The sequence below is a fragment of the Podarcis gaigeae genome (genome assembly GCF_964106915.1).
Source record: "Podarcis gaigeae genome assembly, chromosome: 4".
NCBI lineage: Eukaryota > Metazoa > Chordata > Lepidosauria > Squamata > Lacertidae > Podarcis > Podarcis gaigeae.
The window spans coordinates 104,108,596-104,126,532 of NC_139677.1; the positions used below are offsets into that span (position 1 = coordinate 104,108,596).

The following is a 17,937-nucleotide window of genomic DNA, read 5'->3' on the forward strand; positions in this document are numbered from 1 at the left end:
TTCAGTCTAAGATCAGAGCGTTAGGGCCGAGAGGTATGAGGAGCTGCCTCTGAGCTTTTTGGACAAAGTGCATTTTCTCTCAGCGCTTTTGAGTTTCCACAAAGCTCCAACCCCCCAAACCCTTTAAAGGTGGCTTTTATTGAAAACTTTGGCACAGGACAGAGTCCGCCAGTGTCCCTGCTGAGCAAGTCCTGTTCCAAACCTACTCCCACTTGAGGTAGAACAGCCCCTTCCTTCTGGGGCATTAAAATAGCGCTGCCTCCCCCAGGAAAGTGCTGTCCAGCAGCCAGAGGAGCGGCCCTGGCCATTCACTGGGGACAGGCAGCAGCCACATTGGGGGGGGGGGGCAGAGAGACTTTGAGAGTGGTGGATAATGGCATGGACTTGATTTTCAACTGAGTGACAAGGTGCGCTGAGAAGGGCTGCAGTCAGCTGCTGCATAGTGAGGGCAGTGGAATTCTGTGTGTGCCAGTCAGCTTTAGGTACATTTTAAAATAGAATTGTAGAGGTGGAAGGGTCTAGCCCAACCTCCTGTAATGTTCTCAATCACTGCCTGAGGGTCAGATGGTGGGATGCAAAAGGCCCTCAAAGGGTGACGGTCCTATTGCTTTCCTAGGCGGCTTTTGTTGGCCCCGGAGGAACATGGGAGGATTGATCCCTGGCCTTTCAAGAGAAAGTACACCTTGCCTCTCCAGACCAGTGTCGCTTCTCAAGGTTTAGTTTCTGTTAATTCACCCTTCTCCCTTGCTCCTCTGAGGCGGTCCTTCGTAGAAGGCCCAGTCTTCTGGGTCATCAGGTGGTTGATCTAACCAGCCTCTTCAGGCAGCTATATGCGAGTACAGTGGTACCTCGGGTTAAGAACTTAATTCGTTCTGGAGGTCCGTTCTTAACCTGAAACTGTTCTTAACCTGAAGCACCACTTTAGCTAATGGGGCTTCCTGCTGCCGCTGCAGCAAGATTTCTGTTCTCATCCTGAAGCAAAGTTCTTAACGAGGTACTATTTCCAGGTTAGTGGAGTCTGTAACCTGAAGCGTCTGTAACCCGAGGTACCACTGTATTCAAAAAGCACATGAGCTAGGACGGGACTCTGCAAGGCCCTAAAGTTCAGTGTGTCACCCCCCACAAGAGCAGGGCTGTCTCTGCCCCCCCACCTGGGGCCTGCCTGACCCCTGACAGTGGGACAGAGCCCTTTGCCACCCCTCCCCACGCAAGTGGCCCAGTAGGATTTTGTGGCCTCTTAAAGTTGCTGAGAGCCAAGAGGGTTGCATTCTCTCCATTCCTTGCCTCATCCAGGTTGTCCACCCCGAAGTCAGGCTGAAATAGACACAAACACCTGAGACAGGTACACCTACCACCACCCTGTCTGTTTTGTGGTCCAAAGGCAGGGCCTCTTTCCAGGGAAGGCGGAGCAAGACCTCAGAGGAGGATCTTGGTGCAAGGGAGAACATGGGGCTCCCTTGTCCCCGACTCCTACATCTTTCTAAGACCAAACTAGCCCCATGCGATGGGCCCGGCCCCCAAACTGGAAGCCAGCGAGAACAGCATTTCACATATGAATTAAGCCTGTGCATAACTGCAGTCCAAAGAGGACCTTAGCTCAGTGATGGAGCACATCCTCCACGAGGGGAAGGAGCTTGGTATGCGAAGCTACTTAAAAGCGTCGTATTTCAGGCTCCTCCTGGGAGTGGAGGCGAGACGACGAAGGCACCAGGAAAAACCAGCGGCAGCAGTCCACTTGTTCAAGCTGGAACTTAAAGAGGATACCTCTAGCTTTTATTTAACACAGTTCTACATACTGCTTGGAGCTATATAGGTCAGGTTTAAAATCCTCCAGGAATTTTGCTACCTTTCCCATGCCCTCGAATGTCCCATTTGTTTTCCTTCTTCCTTGAGGAATGAGGTCTCCTTTCTTCCTCAGGAGTGGGTGGCTGGAGGTGGCAGAGGGGGTGCTTCCTGGAGCAGAGAGAGAGGTTGCGTGACCCAACGGAGAGCAGAAGCAACCGGAAACTGGTCACCCAGCAGCCACGATGCTTGCTCTTCTCCCATCCCTCGGCTGCTGTGCCGCACCGCTGCCCTCCTGCCTCTTGTGTCCCTGCGGAACCGCGAGATACAGAAAGAGGGTTGGTTTTCAGAGCAGCTACTGTATGTAACACAAGATGCCACAGGCCTGAGCCCACCTTGTCAGATGTAGGGAGGAGGCGATTTCTCCTGTACCTACAAAGCAAGCTTTCCCCCAACATGGGGCTGATGGGAGTTGTAGTTCAAAACGTCTGGAGGGCACAAGGTTGGGGAAGCCTGGCTATTATACCACTGTACAGTAATACCTTGGTTCTCAAACTTAATCCGTTCTGGGAGTCCGTTCGACTCATGAAACGGTTTGAAGAGCAAGGTGCCACTTTCAATTGGCTGCAGGAGCTTCCGGCACTCAATCGGAAGCAGTGTCGGACGTTCAGCTTCCGAAAAACGTTAGCAAACCGGAAGACTCACTTCCAAGTTTGCAGCGTTCGGGAGCCAAGCTGTTTGGGAACCAAGGTACCACTGTATACATAAAGGAAGAAAAATAGGTTGCAGGGGCTTAAATGATCCATTAGGTGCCTTCCAACACTACAATTCTCTCTCTCTCTCTCTCTCTCTCTCTCTCTCTCTCTCTCTCTCTCTCACACACACACACACACACACACACACGACACACACACGACACATACAAATGCATGCAAGCCACTTTGTGGGCATTTTTTAAACAAGTTGTGTATATTTTGGGGGGAAATAATGAGGCCACAATGTCAGGCTGTAGGCCTGTGTCAGTACAATGCAGAGCGTCAGAGGAGTGCAAGATCAACTCAGTGCTGGCGTAACTGGCTCATGTCTTGTCAGAGAAAGCCCTGCTACCCCACCTGGGGCTGCCAACAATTGCAGCTGCCTCTTTGCTGGAGAGCATCTCTCAGAATTGCCCATAAACAGGCACAAAGGTGGGGCCTTGCCGTTTTCAAGAGACAGGGCGAAGGGGGACCCTGAGCCGCTGCCACCTTAACGAGATGACGAAACCTGTTTTGCATTTAGAATTGTAGAGTGGGAAGGGACTGCCAGGGGCCATCTAGTCCTAGCCCCAGCAATGCAGGAATCTCAGCTAAAGTATCCCTGACAGGTGGCGATCTGCTTAAAGACCTTTACATCTGGAAAGCCTGGGGACAGCGTTGCTGCGAGTGCCCAGCAAACACTTTTGCATAATGCATGCTCCTTGCTTCCACACGGTTCTTCCGCTTGGAGAGAAATGTGGTGCTTCACAGGTCCAGTCCTTCCTCTTCTAGGCAGAGCCTCGCGCTCACAATTCTTGCACACAAGGAATTGGAAGGTGCAGAGAGTTTAGGGGAGCTGCCTGTTTACCTCCGAAGCTCTTGTTCAAAAGTCCTTAGGCGCTGCTGCTGTCGATCTGCTCTGGGACTTTGCCAGGCTGATTCCTGAAACGCTTTTTCGGCTTCCATGTGACAGCCTTTTGCGCTGCGCCTGCTGGATCAAGGATGATGCATTCAAATTTTGTGTTCTGTATCTTCTTTGTGAAGGTGTTGATGATAAGCTCCCTTTTCAGGGACAGGCCTACGCCCTTGGCTTTCTCCCTGGGGTGGGGAAGAGAAAGAAGGCAGAAAATAAGTTGGAAGGGGGACAGCAGACCTTGGGAGAGAATGAGATGGGGAAAGTATGTGCCTTTATTTAGTGTTGGTTTCATGAAATTTATACACTGCTTGGTTCTGGAAAAGCCTCAGGCTGACGAAAAGAGCAACATGGCGAGATTATTAGCAAAAACTTTAAATTGTTGGGAAAAGTTTAAAGCCAGCAATGACCTAAAAAACACATGGGCGTTCTAAACATTCTGGGTGGACGTCTCTAAACAAAAAGGTTTTCTGGAGAGGCCCAAAAGAGCACATCTCTGCCTGGCATCAATAGGCAGGGAGTTCCAGAGTGCAAGTGCTAGCACACTAGAAGACTGATTTCTTACAAGTGCAGAACAGGTATAATGTACACCTGTAACACTGCCAGTTCCACAGATCGATGCAGTCGAACAGGCACCTGGATGCTTTAGTTGAGATTCCTGCATGGCTGGGGGTTGGACTAGATGTCCCTTGGGGGTCCCAACTCTGATTCTATGTGGGGTAAGGTGATCTTGCAAGTAACTGGTCCCAAGTTATTATGGGCTTCATATACACCTAAGAACATAAGGAGAGTCTGCAGAGTGAGGCCAGTGGGCCACCTAGCCCAATCCTTTGATCTCAAAGTGGCCGAGCAGATGTCCGTGGGAAGCCAGCGAGCAGGATCCGAGCCCAAGAGCCACTCCCCTCCCGTAGTTTCCAACAACTAGTGCCCAGAAGTATCGCTACCTCCAGCTGTGTAGACAGAGCAATAGCCATTGTGGCTGGTAAAGGTAAAGGGACCCCTGACCATTAGGTCCAGTCGTGGCCGACTCTGGGGTTGCGGCGCTCATCTCGCTTTACTGGCCAAGGGAGCCGGCGTACAGCTTCCGGGTCATGTGGCCAGCAGGACTAAGCCGCTTCTGGCGAACCAGAGCAGCGCACGGAAACACTGTTTACCTTCCCGCTGGAGTGGTACCTATTTATTTCGAACTGCTAGGTTAGCAGGAGCAGGGACCGAGCAATGGGAGCTCACCCCGTCGCTGGGATTCGAACCACCAACCTTCTGATCGGCAAGTCCTAGGCTCTGTGGTTTAACCCACAGCGCCACCCGCGTCCCTTCATTTTGGCTGGTAGGTGTTGATAATTGGACCACCTTGAACGTGGCCAGGTGTAACAGCAGAGGCAGGTCCTCCGAAAACCGCAGGCTGCTGCAGGTGCCACATGGAAATGCTGGAGCCCAAGCAAAGCATCTCCTCCTTGTGGCCCCGAGAGTTGGGCTCATGGGGAAACCATGGAAGACCATTTCCCCTACTTTCCGTCCATGAGAGGCTGCCTTCGAGGGGAGTCAGCCAGCTGCTCCACTGAGCTCCTCTGACCAGCAGCAGTCGCTCTTCATGGGGTCAGAAGGGAAGGGGTTTCCAGCTCTCTCTAGAGGAGCTGCCACTGGGGACTGAACCTGGCACCTTCTGTATGCAAGGCAGGTGCTCTGACATTTCAGAACCATAGAACTGCAGGGGGTTTTTTTTGGGGGGGGGGGAATCCCAAGGTCCATCTAGCCCAGACCCTTGCAGTGAAATGGACCGACTCCCGGGTCCCCTGGAAGCCGCAGGTTTTACTCACTCAGTGCGCCCCTCGCTCACTTCTCCACCTGGGTACAATTCCGACACGAACTGGCCGTTGGCCAGCCAGTACATGATGCCACTGTCTTCGTAATCTGTGTAGCCCTTGCATGGGATGCGGATCTGTTTTCCTGAAGAGGAGGAGGAGGAGAAGAGACCACACGGAGTCACCGGTCCGAAAGGAAGGCCAAATGGCCACCCCTTTGGAGGGAGTGGTTCTGGAGGACCAGGCACATGGCGCATGAAATTACTGGGGTGCAGTTTAAATTCTGTTGCAGCATTCAAGGAACTTCAGTAATAGTTGCAAGGTAGATATAAGAAATTAGATATATTAAGAAATAGTTTAATTATGATAAGAGTGTGTATTGGCAATAAGTAATATGAAATCAAAATATGGAATAGATGGGAGGTTGGGTCTTTAGTGCTAAGACCAATTTATGTTTTATTGTTGGTTAAGAAAATTATGTGTCTATGGTTATTCCTGTGTGTAATTTGGTATTTGTGTCCTTCCTTCCTTCCTTCCTTCCTTCCTTCCTTCCTTCCTTCCTTCCTTCCTTCCTTCCTTCCTTCCTGTATCAATTTTTTTAAAAAAGAAAGAAACTACTGGGGTGCAGAGGGTAGCGGGTGGGTGTGTGCAAGTGCCGGCCAGACAGAAGCCCTCTTTGTGGGGGGTCCTGCTGGTTTCAATAAATGCCTTGCAGGGAGAACACTGGCAGTGAGCGCTCCAAGTCTCCTCTGCCCCCCCCCCCCAAATGACTGTTCTCCAGACCTTCCAATCTGAAGGCTTTAAATGTGCTTTATAACCTCAGGCTGCATGGTAAAAGACTGCCCCATTCAGGCACTCCACCTGCTTGCCTCAAAATTATCAGTCTTTAAGGTACCTTGAGTCTCCTTTAAATTTGGGGGGTGCTAGCAGGCTCTCCCAGCTTCCCCCATCCTCTGGAATACAAGTTCCAAATGGCTGCCCGGGTGTGGGCAAATATATAAGAGGGTGCTGGATCAGGCCAATGGCCCATCTGGTCCAGCATCCTCTTCTCACAGTGGCCAACCAGGTGCCCCGATGGGAAACACGCAAGCAGGATTCGAACACAAGATCCCCTCCTTCAGAAGCATTGATGCCCCCTGCAGTGGAGCCAGAGCAAAGCCAGTCTGGCTAGGAGCCATTGATAGCCCTCTCTTCCATGAGTTCATCTAATCCTGCTTTAAATCCATTCAAATTGGTGGCCGTCACTGCCTCCTGTGGCAGGGAGTTCCACAGTTTAACTACGTGCTTCATAAAGAAGTCCTTTCTTTTCTCTCTCCTGAGTCTCCCAACATCCAGCTTCATTGGGTACCCAAGGGCTTGCTGCTTATGGGCCGCTTTGAGGTACCTGCTGGATTTGAGGCAATATTCCTTGTGCAAAGAAATCATTCCCTGTAGGTGCTTTAATCCTTCTGCATGTAAATATTGGGAGTTCTCCAAGGAGAGGCTGACTGATTCTTCCTAACAAGTCTTGCGCTCTATACTACGGATGACTCCAGCTGCTCCTGGTGGCTCTTGGAGGGGCAACCTTCATGTTCGGGGGGGGGGGAGGTTCCCAAAGCTAGGCTTCATTGGCTATCGTCCCTCCATGGACCAGTCGTTCCCCCGGACCCACAGCACCCCTCTCAAGCCGGTCTGACTTGCTTGTGCAAAGGGGGCAGGACTTACCACAGGAAGGCTTCTGCACGACAAGGTCAGAAGAAATGTGTGGCTGCACATTTGCGGCTGCATCTGAAAAGAGAAAGCTCTTGAAGAGGAAACCTGGGACCCTTGGTAAGCCTGTTCTGCTGGTGCAGACAGATTACCTCCCAACCTTCCCGATTTGACTGGTGTGCAGTTTCAGATGGAGAAGCATGCTTATTGTGTTGCAAAAAAGAGAGCGCTTTCCGAAAGGTGCAAAGGCGTTCAGGCCACGCACTCCTTGAAGGCATCCTGAGCATCTTGGCAGACCACCACTGCCCATACCATCTGGTTCCCAAGCGCTGGCAAGCCCTGTGCCACAAGAGCCTGCGGAACAGTCTGCTCAGGGATTGGTGGACAGTTTCTGCTTGGCTCTCCTTTTGCATTTAACATCTGTGTCAGAGTTCCATGCTCTGGTGTCGCACCCACTGGAGTCTGTGGATTAGGCCCCTGCCTCAGCCCCACCAAAGAGCCAACAGCCTCTTTGTTCTGGGTAGAATTGTAGAGTTGGAAGGGCTTTCCCAAGGGTCATCCAGTCCGATCCCCTGCAAGGCAGGAATCTCAGCTAAAGAATCCCTGGCAAATCCATACACACAAACCCCACCTCTGCTTTAAGCTCTCCAGTGAAGGAGCGTCCACCACCTTCCAAGAGAGTCCGCTCCACATTTGAACAGCTTTAACCACCAGAAAATTCTTCCTGGTGTTTAGTCGGGATCTCCTTTCTTGCCCTTTGAATCCCTTGGTTTGGGTCCCACCCTCTGGAGCAACAGAAAACAGGCTTGCTCCACCTGCCCTGCGGCAGCCTAAACATACCCAACTCCTTCAACCGTTCCTCACAAGGCTGGGTTTCCAGACCAAAGGTGATGGAGACCCTCTGGAAAGATCTGGCTGTGGGGCAGCTGATCCCTGACTGCCAATCACTCACTTTTAAAAGGGGGGTTTTAAAGGGAGGGGGTGTTTAGTTAGAGGGTTATCTCCTCCCACTGGCCACTTTGCCTTACCTTGGAAGGAGGCGCCGCTGCAGATCAGGGCCAAGAGCAGGCAGTGTGCCTGGGGGCGGAGGCCTGGAAAGAGAGGGGGGGAGGGAGGAAGAGAGAGAGAGACAGTTAGCATGTGCAGCCAGCAAGAGTCTCCACCAGCTCATTGCTTGGCCCTGGAGCCCTGCACCCCAAGGGAACCTCTTCCCTGCTCACACGTCGTGAACCTTGGCATGTTCTTCGCACGTCGTGAACCTTGGGAACTGCCTGCTGCAGGATGCTGCAATGGCTGCTGGCTTAGATGGCTTTGACGGGTTAAGAGAGAAAGGAGGTGGTCTAGCCATGTGCCTGGTTGCCGAATGGCAGTGGCTGGAGCACAGGTTGGGGCTGAGCAGCAAAAGTGCTGCTTTGAGGCATCTGAAATGCCTGCCTGCAAAGATCTGCTTCTTTCCATTCCTTTGCCTGTTAGCCTCCTTGTACCACAAAGGCTAGCAAAGACAAACTTAGACAGCATCTTAAAAAGCAGAGACATCACCTTGCCAACAAAGGTCCGTATAGTTAAAGCCCAGTAGTGATGTATGGAAGTGAGAGCTGGACCACAAGGAGGCTGATTGCTGAAGAATTGATGCTTTTGGATTATGGTGCTGGAGGAGACTCTTGAGAGTCCCATGGACTGCAAGAAGATCAAACCTCTCCATTCTGAAGGAAATCAGCCCTGAGTGCTCACTGGAAGGACAGATCCTGAAGCTGAGGCTCCAGTACTTTGGCCAGCTCACGAGAAGAGAAGACTCCCTGGAAAAGACCCTGATGTTGGGAAAGATGGAGGGCACAAGGAGAAGGGGACGAGAGAGGACGAGATGGTGGGACAGTGTTCTTGAAGCTACCAGCATGAGTCTGACCAAACTGTGGGAGGCAGTGGAAGACAGGAGGGCCTGGCGTGCTCTGGGAGGTCACAAAGAGTCGGGCACGACTAAGCAACAACAACCACAAAGGTCTCAAGGTGACGTACGGCAAATGCAAAACAAAAGCAAAGCATGAGTGCCAGAGGTCCTAACACGTAATAGAATGCAAAAAGTGACCAAGCGCTTAGTTCCCAGCAAGGGATTCCTTCCTCTCCCTCAGAGGGGGGCAGTCAGGCCAAGAGGAGCCCAGCGTATGCCCCATCACACTGTCCCCAAGGCCACCACTGGGCCAGCTGTATGTCCTCCATCCATTCATGGATGTGTCTTAGCATTTTAACTTTGTATAGCACCTCGGCAGAAAGGCAAGGTGGAAGTGCAAGGAATAAATAAACGAGTAAATGCAGGCATAAAACGAATGGACAAATTATTATCTTTATCGCTACTGCACCACGTTGAAAATGACCATTCACAAATGCCCCCATAGAACAAAATTGTCAGGGACGCCAAGGGTCATCTAGGTCAACCCCCTGCAGTGCAGGAACATGCCCTCTAACATTTCCCTGATGAAAATAGAGAAGGATGATTTTACTGTTCATACCCGCACATCTTACTGGGTTATCCCAGACACTCTGGGCAGCCTCCAACATATATAAAAACACATTAAAACATTTTTTTAAAAACCCTTCCCTATACAGGATTGCCTTCAGATGACTCGGGAGTCAGATAACTCCATACTTTCCAACATTTCTCCAATGAAAATAGGGACATCCTAAGGAAAAGTGGGACACTCTGGGATGAAATCAGAAACCAGGACGGCTTCTCTAAATCAGGGACGTCCCTGGAAAATAAGGACACTTGGAGGGTCTGCAGGAATGAACAGCTCAAGAATCCCTGACCAAGACCCACCTCCCACTGTTGAACATCTCTTCCTGTCAGAAGTTGCTTCCTGCTGCTGAGTCGGAACCTCCTTCCTTGCCATTTGGATCCCTTGGTTTGGATCCTTCCCTCCGGAGCAGCAGAAATCTAGCTTGCTCCATCTTCCCCATTGAAGGCATCTGAAGATGTCTCTCCTGCCTCCTCTCCGTCTCCTCCATTCCAGGCTCAGCATCCCCAGCTCCCTCAACTGTTCCTCACAAGGCTTGGTTTCCCTCAGAGAACTACAGTTCCCAGCACCCTTTGCAAACCACAGTTCCCAGGATTCTTCAGGGAAGTTGGGCTTTACAGGTGCGCAGCCTCGGTTTGAGGTGTACAGACTTAGAAAGTTCCGCTTGGACCTGCAGCTGCTTCCTCCCTCTTTTTGGTGCCACTGAAGGGGCACGTCCGTGTGGGCGCAGATGCGCCACTGAGGCTGCAGAGAGTGTGGCTAAGAAGCCTTGGCAGAGGCGGTGGAGGTGGCTGGCTCCCTACCTGTGGCTGAAGACATCCTCTTCTTCCTCTTCGCAAGGGGGGTGTCTGAGCGGAGGGAGAAGGAAGAGCTTTATACATCTGGTTCCTGAGTCACAAAGGAAAGCCCTGCCTCCCACCCACATGTCCAGCAGCAAAAACAAAATGCCACATTCTTCACCAAATATTTTAAATTGTTTTTTAAGCATGGTTTAGAGCAGGGGACAGCAAACTTTTTCAGCAGGGGCCGGTCCACTGTCCCTCAGACCTTGTGGGGGGCCGGACTATATTTTTTTGGAGGGGGAAATGAACTAATTCTTGTGCCCCACTAATAACCCAGAGATGCATTTTAAATAAAAGGACACATTCTACTCATGTAAAAACATGCTGATTCCTGGACTGTCCACGGGCTGGATTGAGAAGGCAATTGGGCTGGATCTGGCCCCTGGGCCTTAGTTTGCCTACCTATGCATGGCCTAGAGGTACCCATAAAATCTGCAGCACCTGTTTTTAACTAAAAGCTCTTTAATACTTCCAGGAAACCTGACAACTTCTTGTAAGAAGAACATGAGCACAAGAGCACATGGCCCTCCTGAGATTTCCAGGAACTGGCATGCAGAAGCATCGCTACCTCTGACTGGCGAGGCAGAACAGAGCCCTCCAGGCTAGGAGCTGTTTAGGGAAGTTTTTGATGTCTGACGCTGTGTTGTTTTTAATATTCGGTTGGAAGCCACCCAGAGTGGCTGGAGAAACCCAGCCAGATGGGCAGGGTATAAATAATTTATTATTATTATTATTATTATTATTATTATTATTATTATTATTATTTATTATTATTATTTCCTCTGTGAATTTCTTTGAGACTGTCCATCTTGGTGGCCTTCGCTGTTGCCTGTGTGAGGGAGTTCCATGGTTCAATTGTGCGCTGGGTGAAAAAGTCCTCTCTTTCCTCTGCCCTGAATCTTTGAACATTCGGCTTCTTGGGATGTCCACAAGTTCTGGTGGTCCACAAGAGAGGGGAGAAAGCTTTTCTCCAACCTCCTTCTCCATTCCATGCATAATTTGCCAACTTCCTATCATGTCGCCTCTTCTCTAAACAAAGATTACCAATTTGTTTTTTCAATGAATCTGGGGACACTTTTCAACTTCCTATTAAATAGATAGATTTTGTCAGGGGACTGATTTGTAAATACGAGGACTGTCGCCGGGAAACGGGGACGTCTGGTAACCTTACTCAAAATTAAAAAGTCCCAAATGCTGCAACCTTTCTTCGCAGGGGAGTCCCCGGGATTCCAGTGCTATTTTTCTAGAGAAAGCGGTGCCAAAACTCACCCTGAATGCCTCCCTTGTTCTCTTAGACTGGCAATGGCGCCCACCTGAGAGGGTGGGGAGGAAAACCCTGCCTGGATCATTTCGGTTGCCCTTTTCCGAAGTCCAGTTTGTTTTCTACTGTTTTGTGAGTTTTGTCTGTTTCTGTAAATAGGTAACATCCAGGCTTGCCCTTCTCAATGTCTCCGCTCAAAAAGAGGGCTGAAAGAGAGTTGGGGGGGGAAAGGTTTCCTTGCATGGAGAAGCAGGTGGGGTGCAGAGGTGGCTGCTTTTGGGGTCAGCGCAGCATGTCTGCGTTCCAGCCTCTCTGCCCCCTGTTAGGATATACAGTGGTACCTCGGGTTAAGTACTTAATTCGTTCTGGTGGTCCATTCTTAACCTGAAACACCACTTTAGTTAATGGGGCCTCCCGCTGCCACTGCGCCACCACCGCACGATTTCTGTTCTCATCCTGAAGCAAAGTTCTTAACCTGAGGTACTATTTCTGGGTTAGCAGAGTCCGTAACCTGAAGTGTATGTAACCGGAGGTACCACTGTAGTTCCATTCCACTTTAAAAGGGTGCAGGCATGACTGTTGTGTGTCACATGCCTGTTTATTCCCAGCGCAGTCTGCTGGGAACTTCCATTTGTATATAGCTTTTGTTGTTGCTGTTTTGCTGGAGACGAAGGGAAGCAGACATGTTCTTTCCTTTGTTCCTGAACTATGCTGAATAAACACTTGTAAATACTGCTTACACAGGGCTCTGTCCGCCTCTTCCACTGTGCAAAGATTTATTCACTCTGCTCTAAACGTATCTGAGGCTTCTGTCACTGTTTGATGCTATTCTAAGGGAGACTGGTGATTGCCCGGCTGCCCCCGTCTGCCCAGCAGTATCCCAACACCCCCACGCGCCAGTGAGTCCAAAAAGGACCAGACAAACCTGATGTTCGTTCTTTCAAGGACTTCCAGGAACATTTTGTGGATTGCTGATCCTTCAAAAGCCGACTTGGACTTCCCCCTTTCCTGGAAGCGGCAGCGCAACACCACTTCTGCGCCTCTCAGTTTTGCTTTACATTTCCGCTGGCATTGCTAAGTCATGGGAAACCCATTTGAAGACACAGATTACACTAATAATCCGAAAAATCTCAGCCCTAGATGGTGCAGGGGGGAAAACCCTGCACAAGCTCAGAATGAATGTGATGTCTGGTGGGAAAGACCGCTGGCTCTTTCTCAACTTTTGTGCTGAGCTAGATTTAGCGCCACGTGAGCTTCTGGTGCAAAGGCTTTCTGTTTTCTTTAAGCCCTTTCTCACTCACTGCCCTCCTCGCCAGGAGTTCTGGTTTCGTTCTTGAGCTCCGGACTGCAGAAAGTGCTTTTGTCCGAAATAAAGCCCTTAAGTCCACAACTGACCTGGAGTTGGAGTTCCCTGCACTGACTCTGGGTAACTGTTCAGATTCCCACCTGCCAACCCTAGGAGTCAAGGGGTTTTCGCCCCCCCCCATAAAATATTTGAGGGGGCTGCCCCCCCAAAAAAGTTGATGGGCATTGCCATTCAAATGGTGTGAATCTAGCAGTGACCAGAGGAGGAATGACCACTGGGAGGAGCACAGAGAGATGGAACGCCCTGGTGCGTCTGCCTTAGTGAAACTGGACACCTTCATCTGCCCAGCTGCAACCAAACATGTCTCTCGCTTTTCAGTTTCTACTACAGACACAGCAGGTGCTATAACTCCCCAATGATTTGACTTGACCCCCTGGAGGTGCACTCCTTCGTTGTCTCCCAAGACAGTGGTGGGAAGTAGGGGGAGGAGAGGTGGGGAAATCTTGTTAAAAAGGTGTAGTCATAGGTATAAGGTAAAGGTAAAGGGACCCCTGACCATTAGGTCCAGTCGTGACCAACTCTGGGGTTGCAGCACTCATCTTGCTTTACTGGCCGAGGGAGCCGGCCTACAGCTTCTGGGTCATGTGGCCAGCAGGACTAAGCCGCTTCTGGCGAACCAGAGCAGCGCATGGAAACGCCGTTTACCTGCCCGCTGGAGTGGTACCTATTTATCTACTTGCCCTTTGACGTTCTTTTGAACTGCTAGGTTGGCAGGAGCAGGGACTGAGCAATGGAAGCTCACCCCGTCATGGGGATTCGAACCGCCGACCTTCTGATCAGCAAGTCCTAGGCTCTGGGGTTTAAATTAAAAATAATGATTAAAAAAAAAATAGGAAAAGGAAATATTCTAAAACGTGTTTTTTTTTTAAGCATACCAACTTCCTAACCTTTAGGAAGTGTGAAGCAGCTGTTGGCACAGGCTGCAATAATACGGGTTTAATTTCTTTTGTTGCCTTAATAATTAACCTCTGGGAATGTGCAGTCAACCGCCTGCCTTTGTATCCTTAGCACGTCCGCATTGCTGGGCACTTAATGTCTCTGCCCAAATTGTGCCCATTGGAGCACTCTGTCCAGCCATCTGCCCCCCCCGATCCTTCATTCATTCCGCCCCCTCCTCCGCCTCCTTCTGGGAAACATAGTTCAGCTGCTGCCAAGTCACAGTGAGCTCAGCGGATCACTGGCCCTTCCCTAGCCTGGGGAGAGAGCAGGGGCGCCGACTTATAAAAAATATTGGGGGGGCCCATACCGGGGTCCTGCCCCGGGAAGTTTTCTAAATTTTAGATGAAAATTAGTGAGTTTTAAAGTTTTTTTTAAAGTATTTTAGAGTCATATGATCAACATTAGAACCCTGAAAACTCGACTCTCTATAACTCCACACTCCGGAAAACTCGACAAGCCTGAAACACTTTTGGGCTTTGAAAAAAGAAACAAAACATAAACACGCACGGTATTTTCGTAAAAAGCTAATTTAATTTACAGTCACAATTATGCTTATAGACTATTACAGAGCAGTGAATATATAGCTCTGAAAAGACTGAAATGATATTTAAATAAATCCTAAACTATCATTAAAAGAATAAAACATAAAATATTGCTGTCGCACAGTAATAGCACTTTGATTAATAAGTGAAATAGCTAATTTAAGCTTACTTTGAATAAGGCTGAGGGTTCATTAAATAAAAGTAATATCTCAAAGTTAATGCTTTAATACAGTTAATAAAGTTAATACAGTATGCTTAATACTGTATGTAAATACTGTAATACTGTATGCAAATAACGGGCTTTAATTGGGTCTTACACCCTAAAAATATTTAAGTATTTGAAAATAACTAATACAGTACTATAGTAATATAGAAATACAGTACTAAACTAGTACTAATATTTCGAAACTGAAAAATTAACATTCTGTATGTATTTAATTCTCTATTTTATAAAGATTTTTAATATCTGACAGTGCGTTTGGAGTAGCCCAATGCAAAAATCCTGAGGATCCATGTGGATCCATGCTTTGTAACCACGTTTTTGCACCACTGTGGCCCTAGGCAACAGTGGGTGCGTGATTTTTTTGGTGCAAGATGTAGCCATGGACATGCTATGTGATCTGATGGTGAATTTGGGGTGACCCAATGCAAAGATCCTGAGGATCCATGTGGATCCGTGCTTTGTAACCACGTTTTTGCACCACTGTGACCCTAGGCAACAGTGGGTGCGTGATTTTTTTGGTGCAAGATGTAGCCATGGACATGCTATGTGATCTGATGGTGAATTTGGGGTGACCCAATGCAAAAATCCTGAGGATCCATGTGGATCCGTGCTTTGTAACCACGTTTTTGCACCACTGTGACCCTAGGCAACAGTGGGTGCGTGATTTTTTTGGTGCAAGATGTAGCCATGGACATGCTATGTGATCTGATGGTGAATTTGGGGTGACCCAATGCAAAGATCCTGAGGATCCATGCTTTGTAACCACGTTTTTGCACCATTGCAGCCCCAGGCAACAGTGGGTGCGTGATTTTTTTGGTACAGACTGCAGCCATGGACATGTAATGTGATCTGATGGTGAATTTGGGGTGACCCAATGCAAAAATCCTGAGGATCCATGTGGATCCGTGCTTTGTCACCACGTTTTAAATGGGGAGGGAAGGAAAAACACAGAAAGGACAAGAAGCACAAGAGGGGTGTGCGGAGAAGCAGCTGGCTAAGAATGCAGGGGAGGAGTTTAACGGGGTGGGGGGGAGGAAAGGAAGGCAAAAGTCGTCCGTCCCCCCAAGCCAGCCCTCTCTCTCTCTCTCCCACCTGTTTTCCGGCTGCCTGCGAGTCCCTAGAGCACGGAGAGGAGGAGGTGGTGGGCTGGAGCCTGCACGCAGTGTGACTAGGAAAGAATTAGAAGGAAGGACTCGATCCTTTCCTTAACCCTCTGCTTGCCGGGAGGGCAGGGGATTCCCTGCTCTTTGTTGAGTTTGAGCAAACGCAGCAACAGAAGCGGGTGGGCAGTAAGACCCTGAGGCAGAATGCAGGAAAGCAGCAGCTTCCGCCTTCCCTCCGCCGGACCGCCCGATCTGATTTTTGCCTGATTTTTGCCTATTTTTGCCCCTGCGCTCCAGCGAGTCAGCTCCAGGGACCACACATTCACTCAATAACACGCACAGACATTTCCCCTTACTTTTTAGGAGAAAAAATCTGCGTGTTATAGAGCGAAATTTACGGTAATAATTTTCTTAAATTATTGGGGGAGCAGAGCCCCCCCAAACGAATTTTTGAGGGGGCTCGGGCCCCCTCAGGCCCCATGGAGTCGGCGCCTATGGGAGAGAGTGACTTCATAGCTCAGCCATGCTGCTGCCTGTTGCCCACCTGCTTTGAATCAGTTAATGATGGAAGCCAGCTGTGGAGCCCTTTCTCCCAATGCAGAGGAATGGGAAGGGAAGCCCCCAAGCCTCATTGTTATGTACTGAGTTGAATAGGATTCAAAATGCAGCAGTCTGATTGGTCCTAAAACAATGCAGCAGTCTGATTGGTCCACAGGAGCCACCCAATCCAGCTCCAGGTGGAAGTGAATCCGCGACCTGATTGGCCTACAGGAGAATCCCAGAATTAGCCAATCACGTGGGGCCCATTGTGTAAATAATATATATAAAGCAGATACTTTGGGGGAACTTCCATTCCTCCTCACCACGATGAGCTGAATAAAGAGCAGGAAATCCACTCTCGACTCCGAGTATATTTCACTCATGGATGGCCATGGGGATTTCTTCGCAAATGGCCTGACGGTTGAAGGAATTGGGTTACGTTTAGCCTGGAGAAGAAGCGTCCGAAGGGATATGAGAGCCATTTTCAAATGTCTCGAGGATTGCCCTGTGGAAGAAAGAGCAAGCTTGTTTTCTCCTGCTCCAGTGGACTGATGGCCATGGCAAGAAAGGAGATCCTGACTAAACGTTCGGAAGATTTTTCTGTGATGATTTTTTTATTAAGGTTTTCAGTATTACAACAGATAGACAGATGTAACAAATACAAAATAAGGGAAAGACAAGAAACATAGGAGGCAGAGGAGTGCGTGCCTATCTCCAAGGCAATTGACTAATCTGGAAAATACATATATCGTTGAATAGGAATAAGTCCAGGAAGAAAGTCGTATCACGCCCATATTTCTCTCAAAACCAGTCAGAAGAGAAAAGGGGCAGATGAAGATGACAGACTTTTCAGAACTGGCAAAGCTGGCAGGAAAAATCCGAAACCAGCATGATCAAGTATTCCAAAATGACGGGAGTAAATTCATACGATATCTGAAAGATTATTGTAAGCAATTAACATCTGAAGACTTGTAATGAGAAATTTTCTATCTTTCTATCTTTATTTAAATTTTTGAGGTCTTTTGCAATGAGTGTAATTAGAATTGGAAAATGTATAAATTGCAATGATATAAAGGTTAATTTTGAAAGCCAGGAGGTGGGAGGGAAGGAAGTCGATAGGCTCTAAAGAGACAGGGAGATAAAGTGGATAAAGATGATGTGAATGTATAATGTTAAATGGAAAACAAATAAAAATTATATTTTTAAAAAAACAAAAAAACAGTGAGAGGAACTGATTTAGGTGCTCATCATTGGTAGATTGGACAAAGTCCCATCAAACATCTACAAAAGAGTCCAGTTTGTTTTTCTGAGATAAAAATCCCATGTGACATGTGACATTTTCTTGTAAGGCAATGTTCTAGATGCCATCCGATGAATGTGATGTCCAATAAAGTTTTCTGATTTGGACAATCATGAGATGAGTTACCAACCACAAAAATACCAAGAGTTCTTTTGATTTGATCTTTACCTTCTGAGGGAATTATTGTTCTGACAAATTATGGTCAGGGCAATATCTACATCCACGAAAATCAGGGATTTTCTGATACAAATTACCGGTAAATCTATTTCATTTCCCCCCGCAGCTCTGGCTTGAAACCTAACCAAGGCAAGAGAAGGAATTAATGTTCTCCATCCTTGCTAGCATGTGCCTTGACAAATACACCTGGAAAATTATGTTTGCTTTTAAAGGA

The 17,937-nt window shown here is 48.7% G+C and overlaps 2 protein-coding genes across 5 annotated transcripts in view; both read right to left on the bottom strand.

Moving 5' to 3' along the window:
- The window catches only part of LOC310843682 (secreted frizzled-related protein 2-like), a 246,280-nt gene that overhangs the window by 121,827 nt on the left and 106,516 nt on the right, over positions 1-17,937 (bottom strand). The gene's annotated exons all lie outside the window — the stretch shown is intronic.
- On the bottom strand, positions 1,735-16,373 carry IL18BP (interleukin 18 binding protein). Of its 4 annotated transcripts, none has more exons than XM_083734888.1 (7): positions 16,251-16,373; positions 10,234-10,278; positions 7,949-8,011; positions 6,936-6,998; positions 5,247-5,376; positions 3,385-3,614; positions 1,735-2,092 (listed from the first exon to the last, which is right to left on the bottom strand). In XM_083734888.1, the coding sequence occupies exons 2-6, from the start codon at positions 10,247-10,249 to the stop codon at positions 3,410-3,412; spliced, it is 477 nt and encodes a 158-aa protein (XP_083591014.1). In that variant the 5' UTR covers positions 10,250-10,278; positions 16,251-16,373; the 3' UTR covers positions 1,735-2,092; positions 3,385-3,409. The 4 variants fall into 4 exon arrangements, with proteins under 4 accessions (XP_083591014.1, XP_083591013.1, XP_083591012.1 ...); XM_083734887.1 differs by lacking the exon at positions 16,251-16,373 and adding an exon at positions 12,459-13,359; XM_083734886.1 differs by lacking the exon at positions 16,251-16,373 and adding an exon at positions 10,675-10,771.

Coding starts and splice junctions, on each gene's coding strand:
- IL18BP (XM_083734885.1), bottom strand. CDS start 9,934: ATGCTGAGCCTGGAATGGAGGAGACGGAGAGGAGGCAGGAGAGACATC. Junction 6,999..7,948: donor CAGCGGCGCCTCCTTCCAAG/GTAAGGCAAAGT, acceptor TTCTCTTTTCAG/ATGCAGCCGCAAATGTGCAG. Junction 3,615..5,246: donor GTGAGCGAGGGGCGCACTGA/GTGAGTAAAACC, acceptor TCCCCACCCCAG/GGAGAAAGCCAAGGGCGTAG.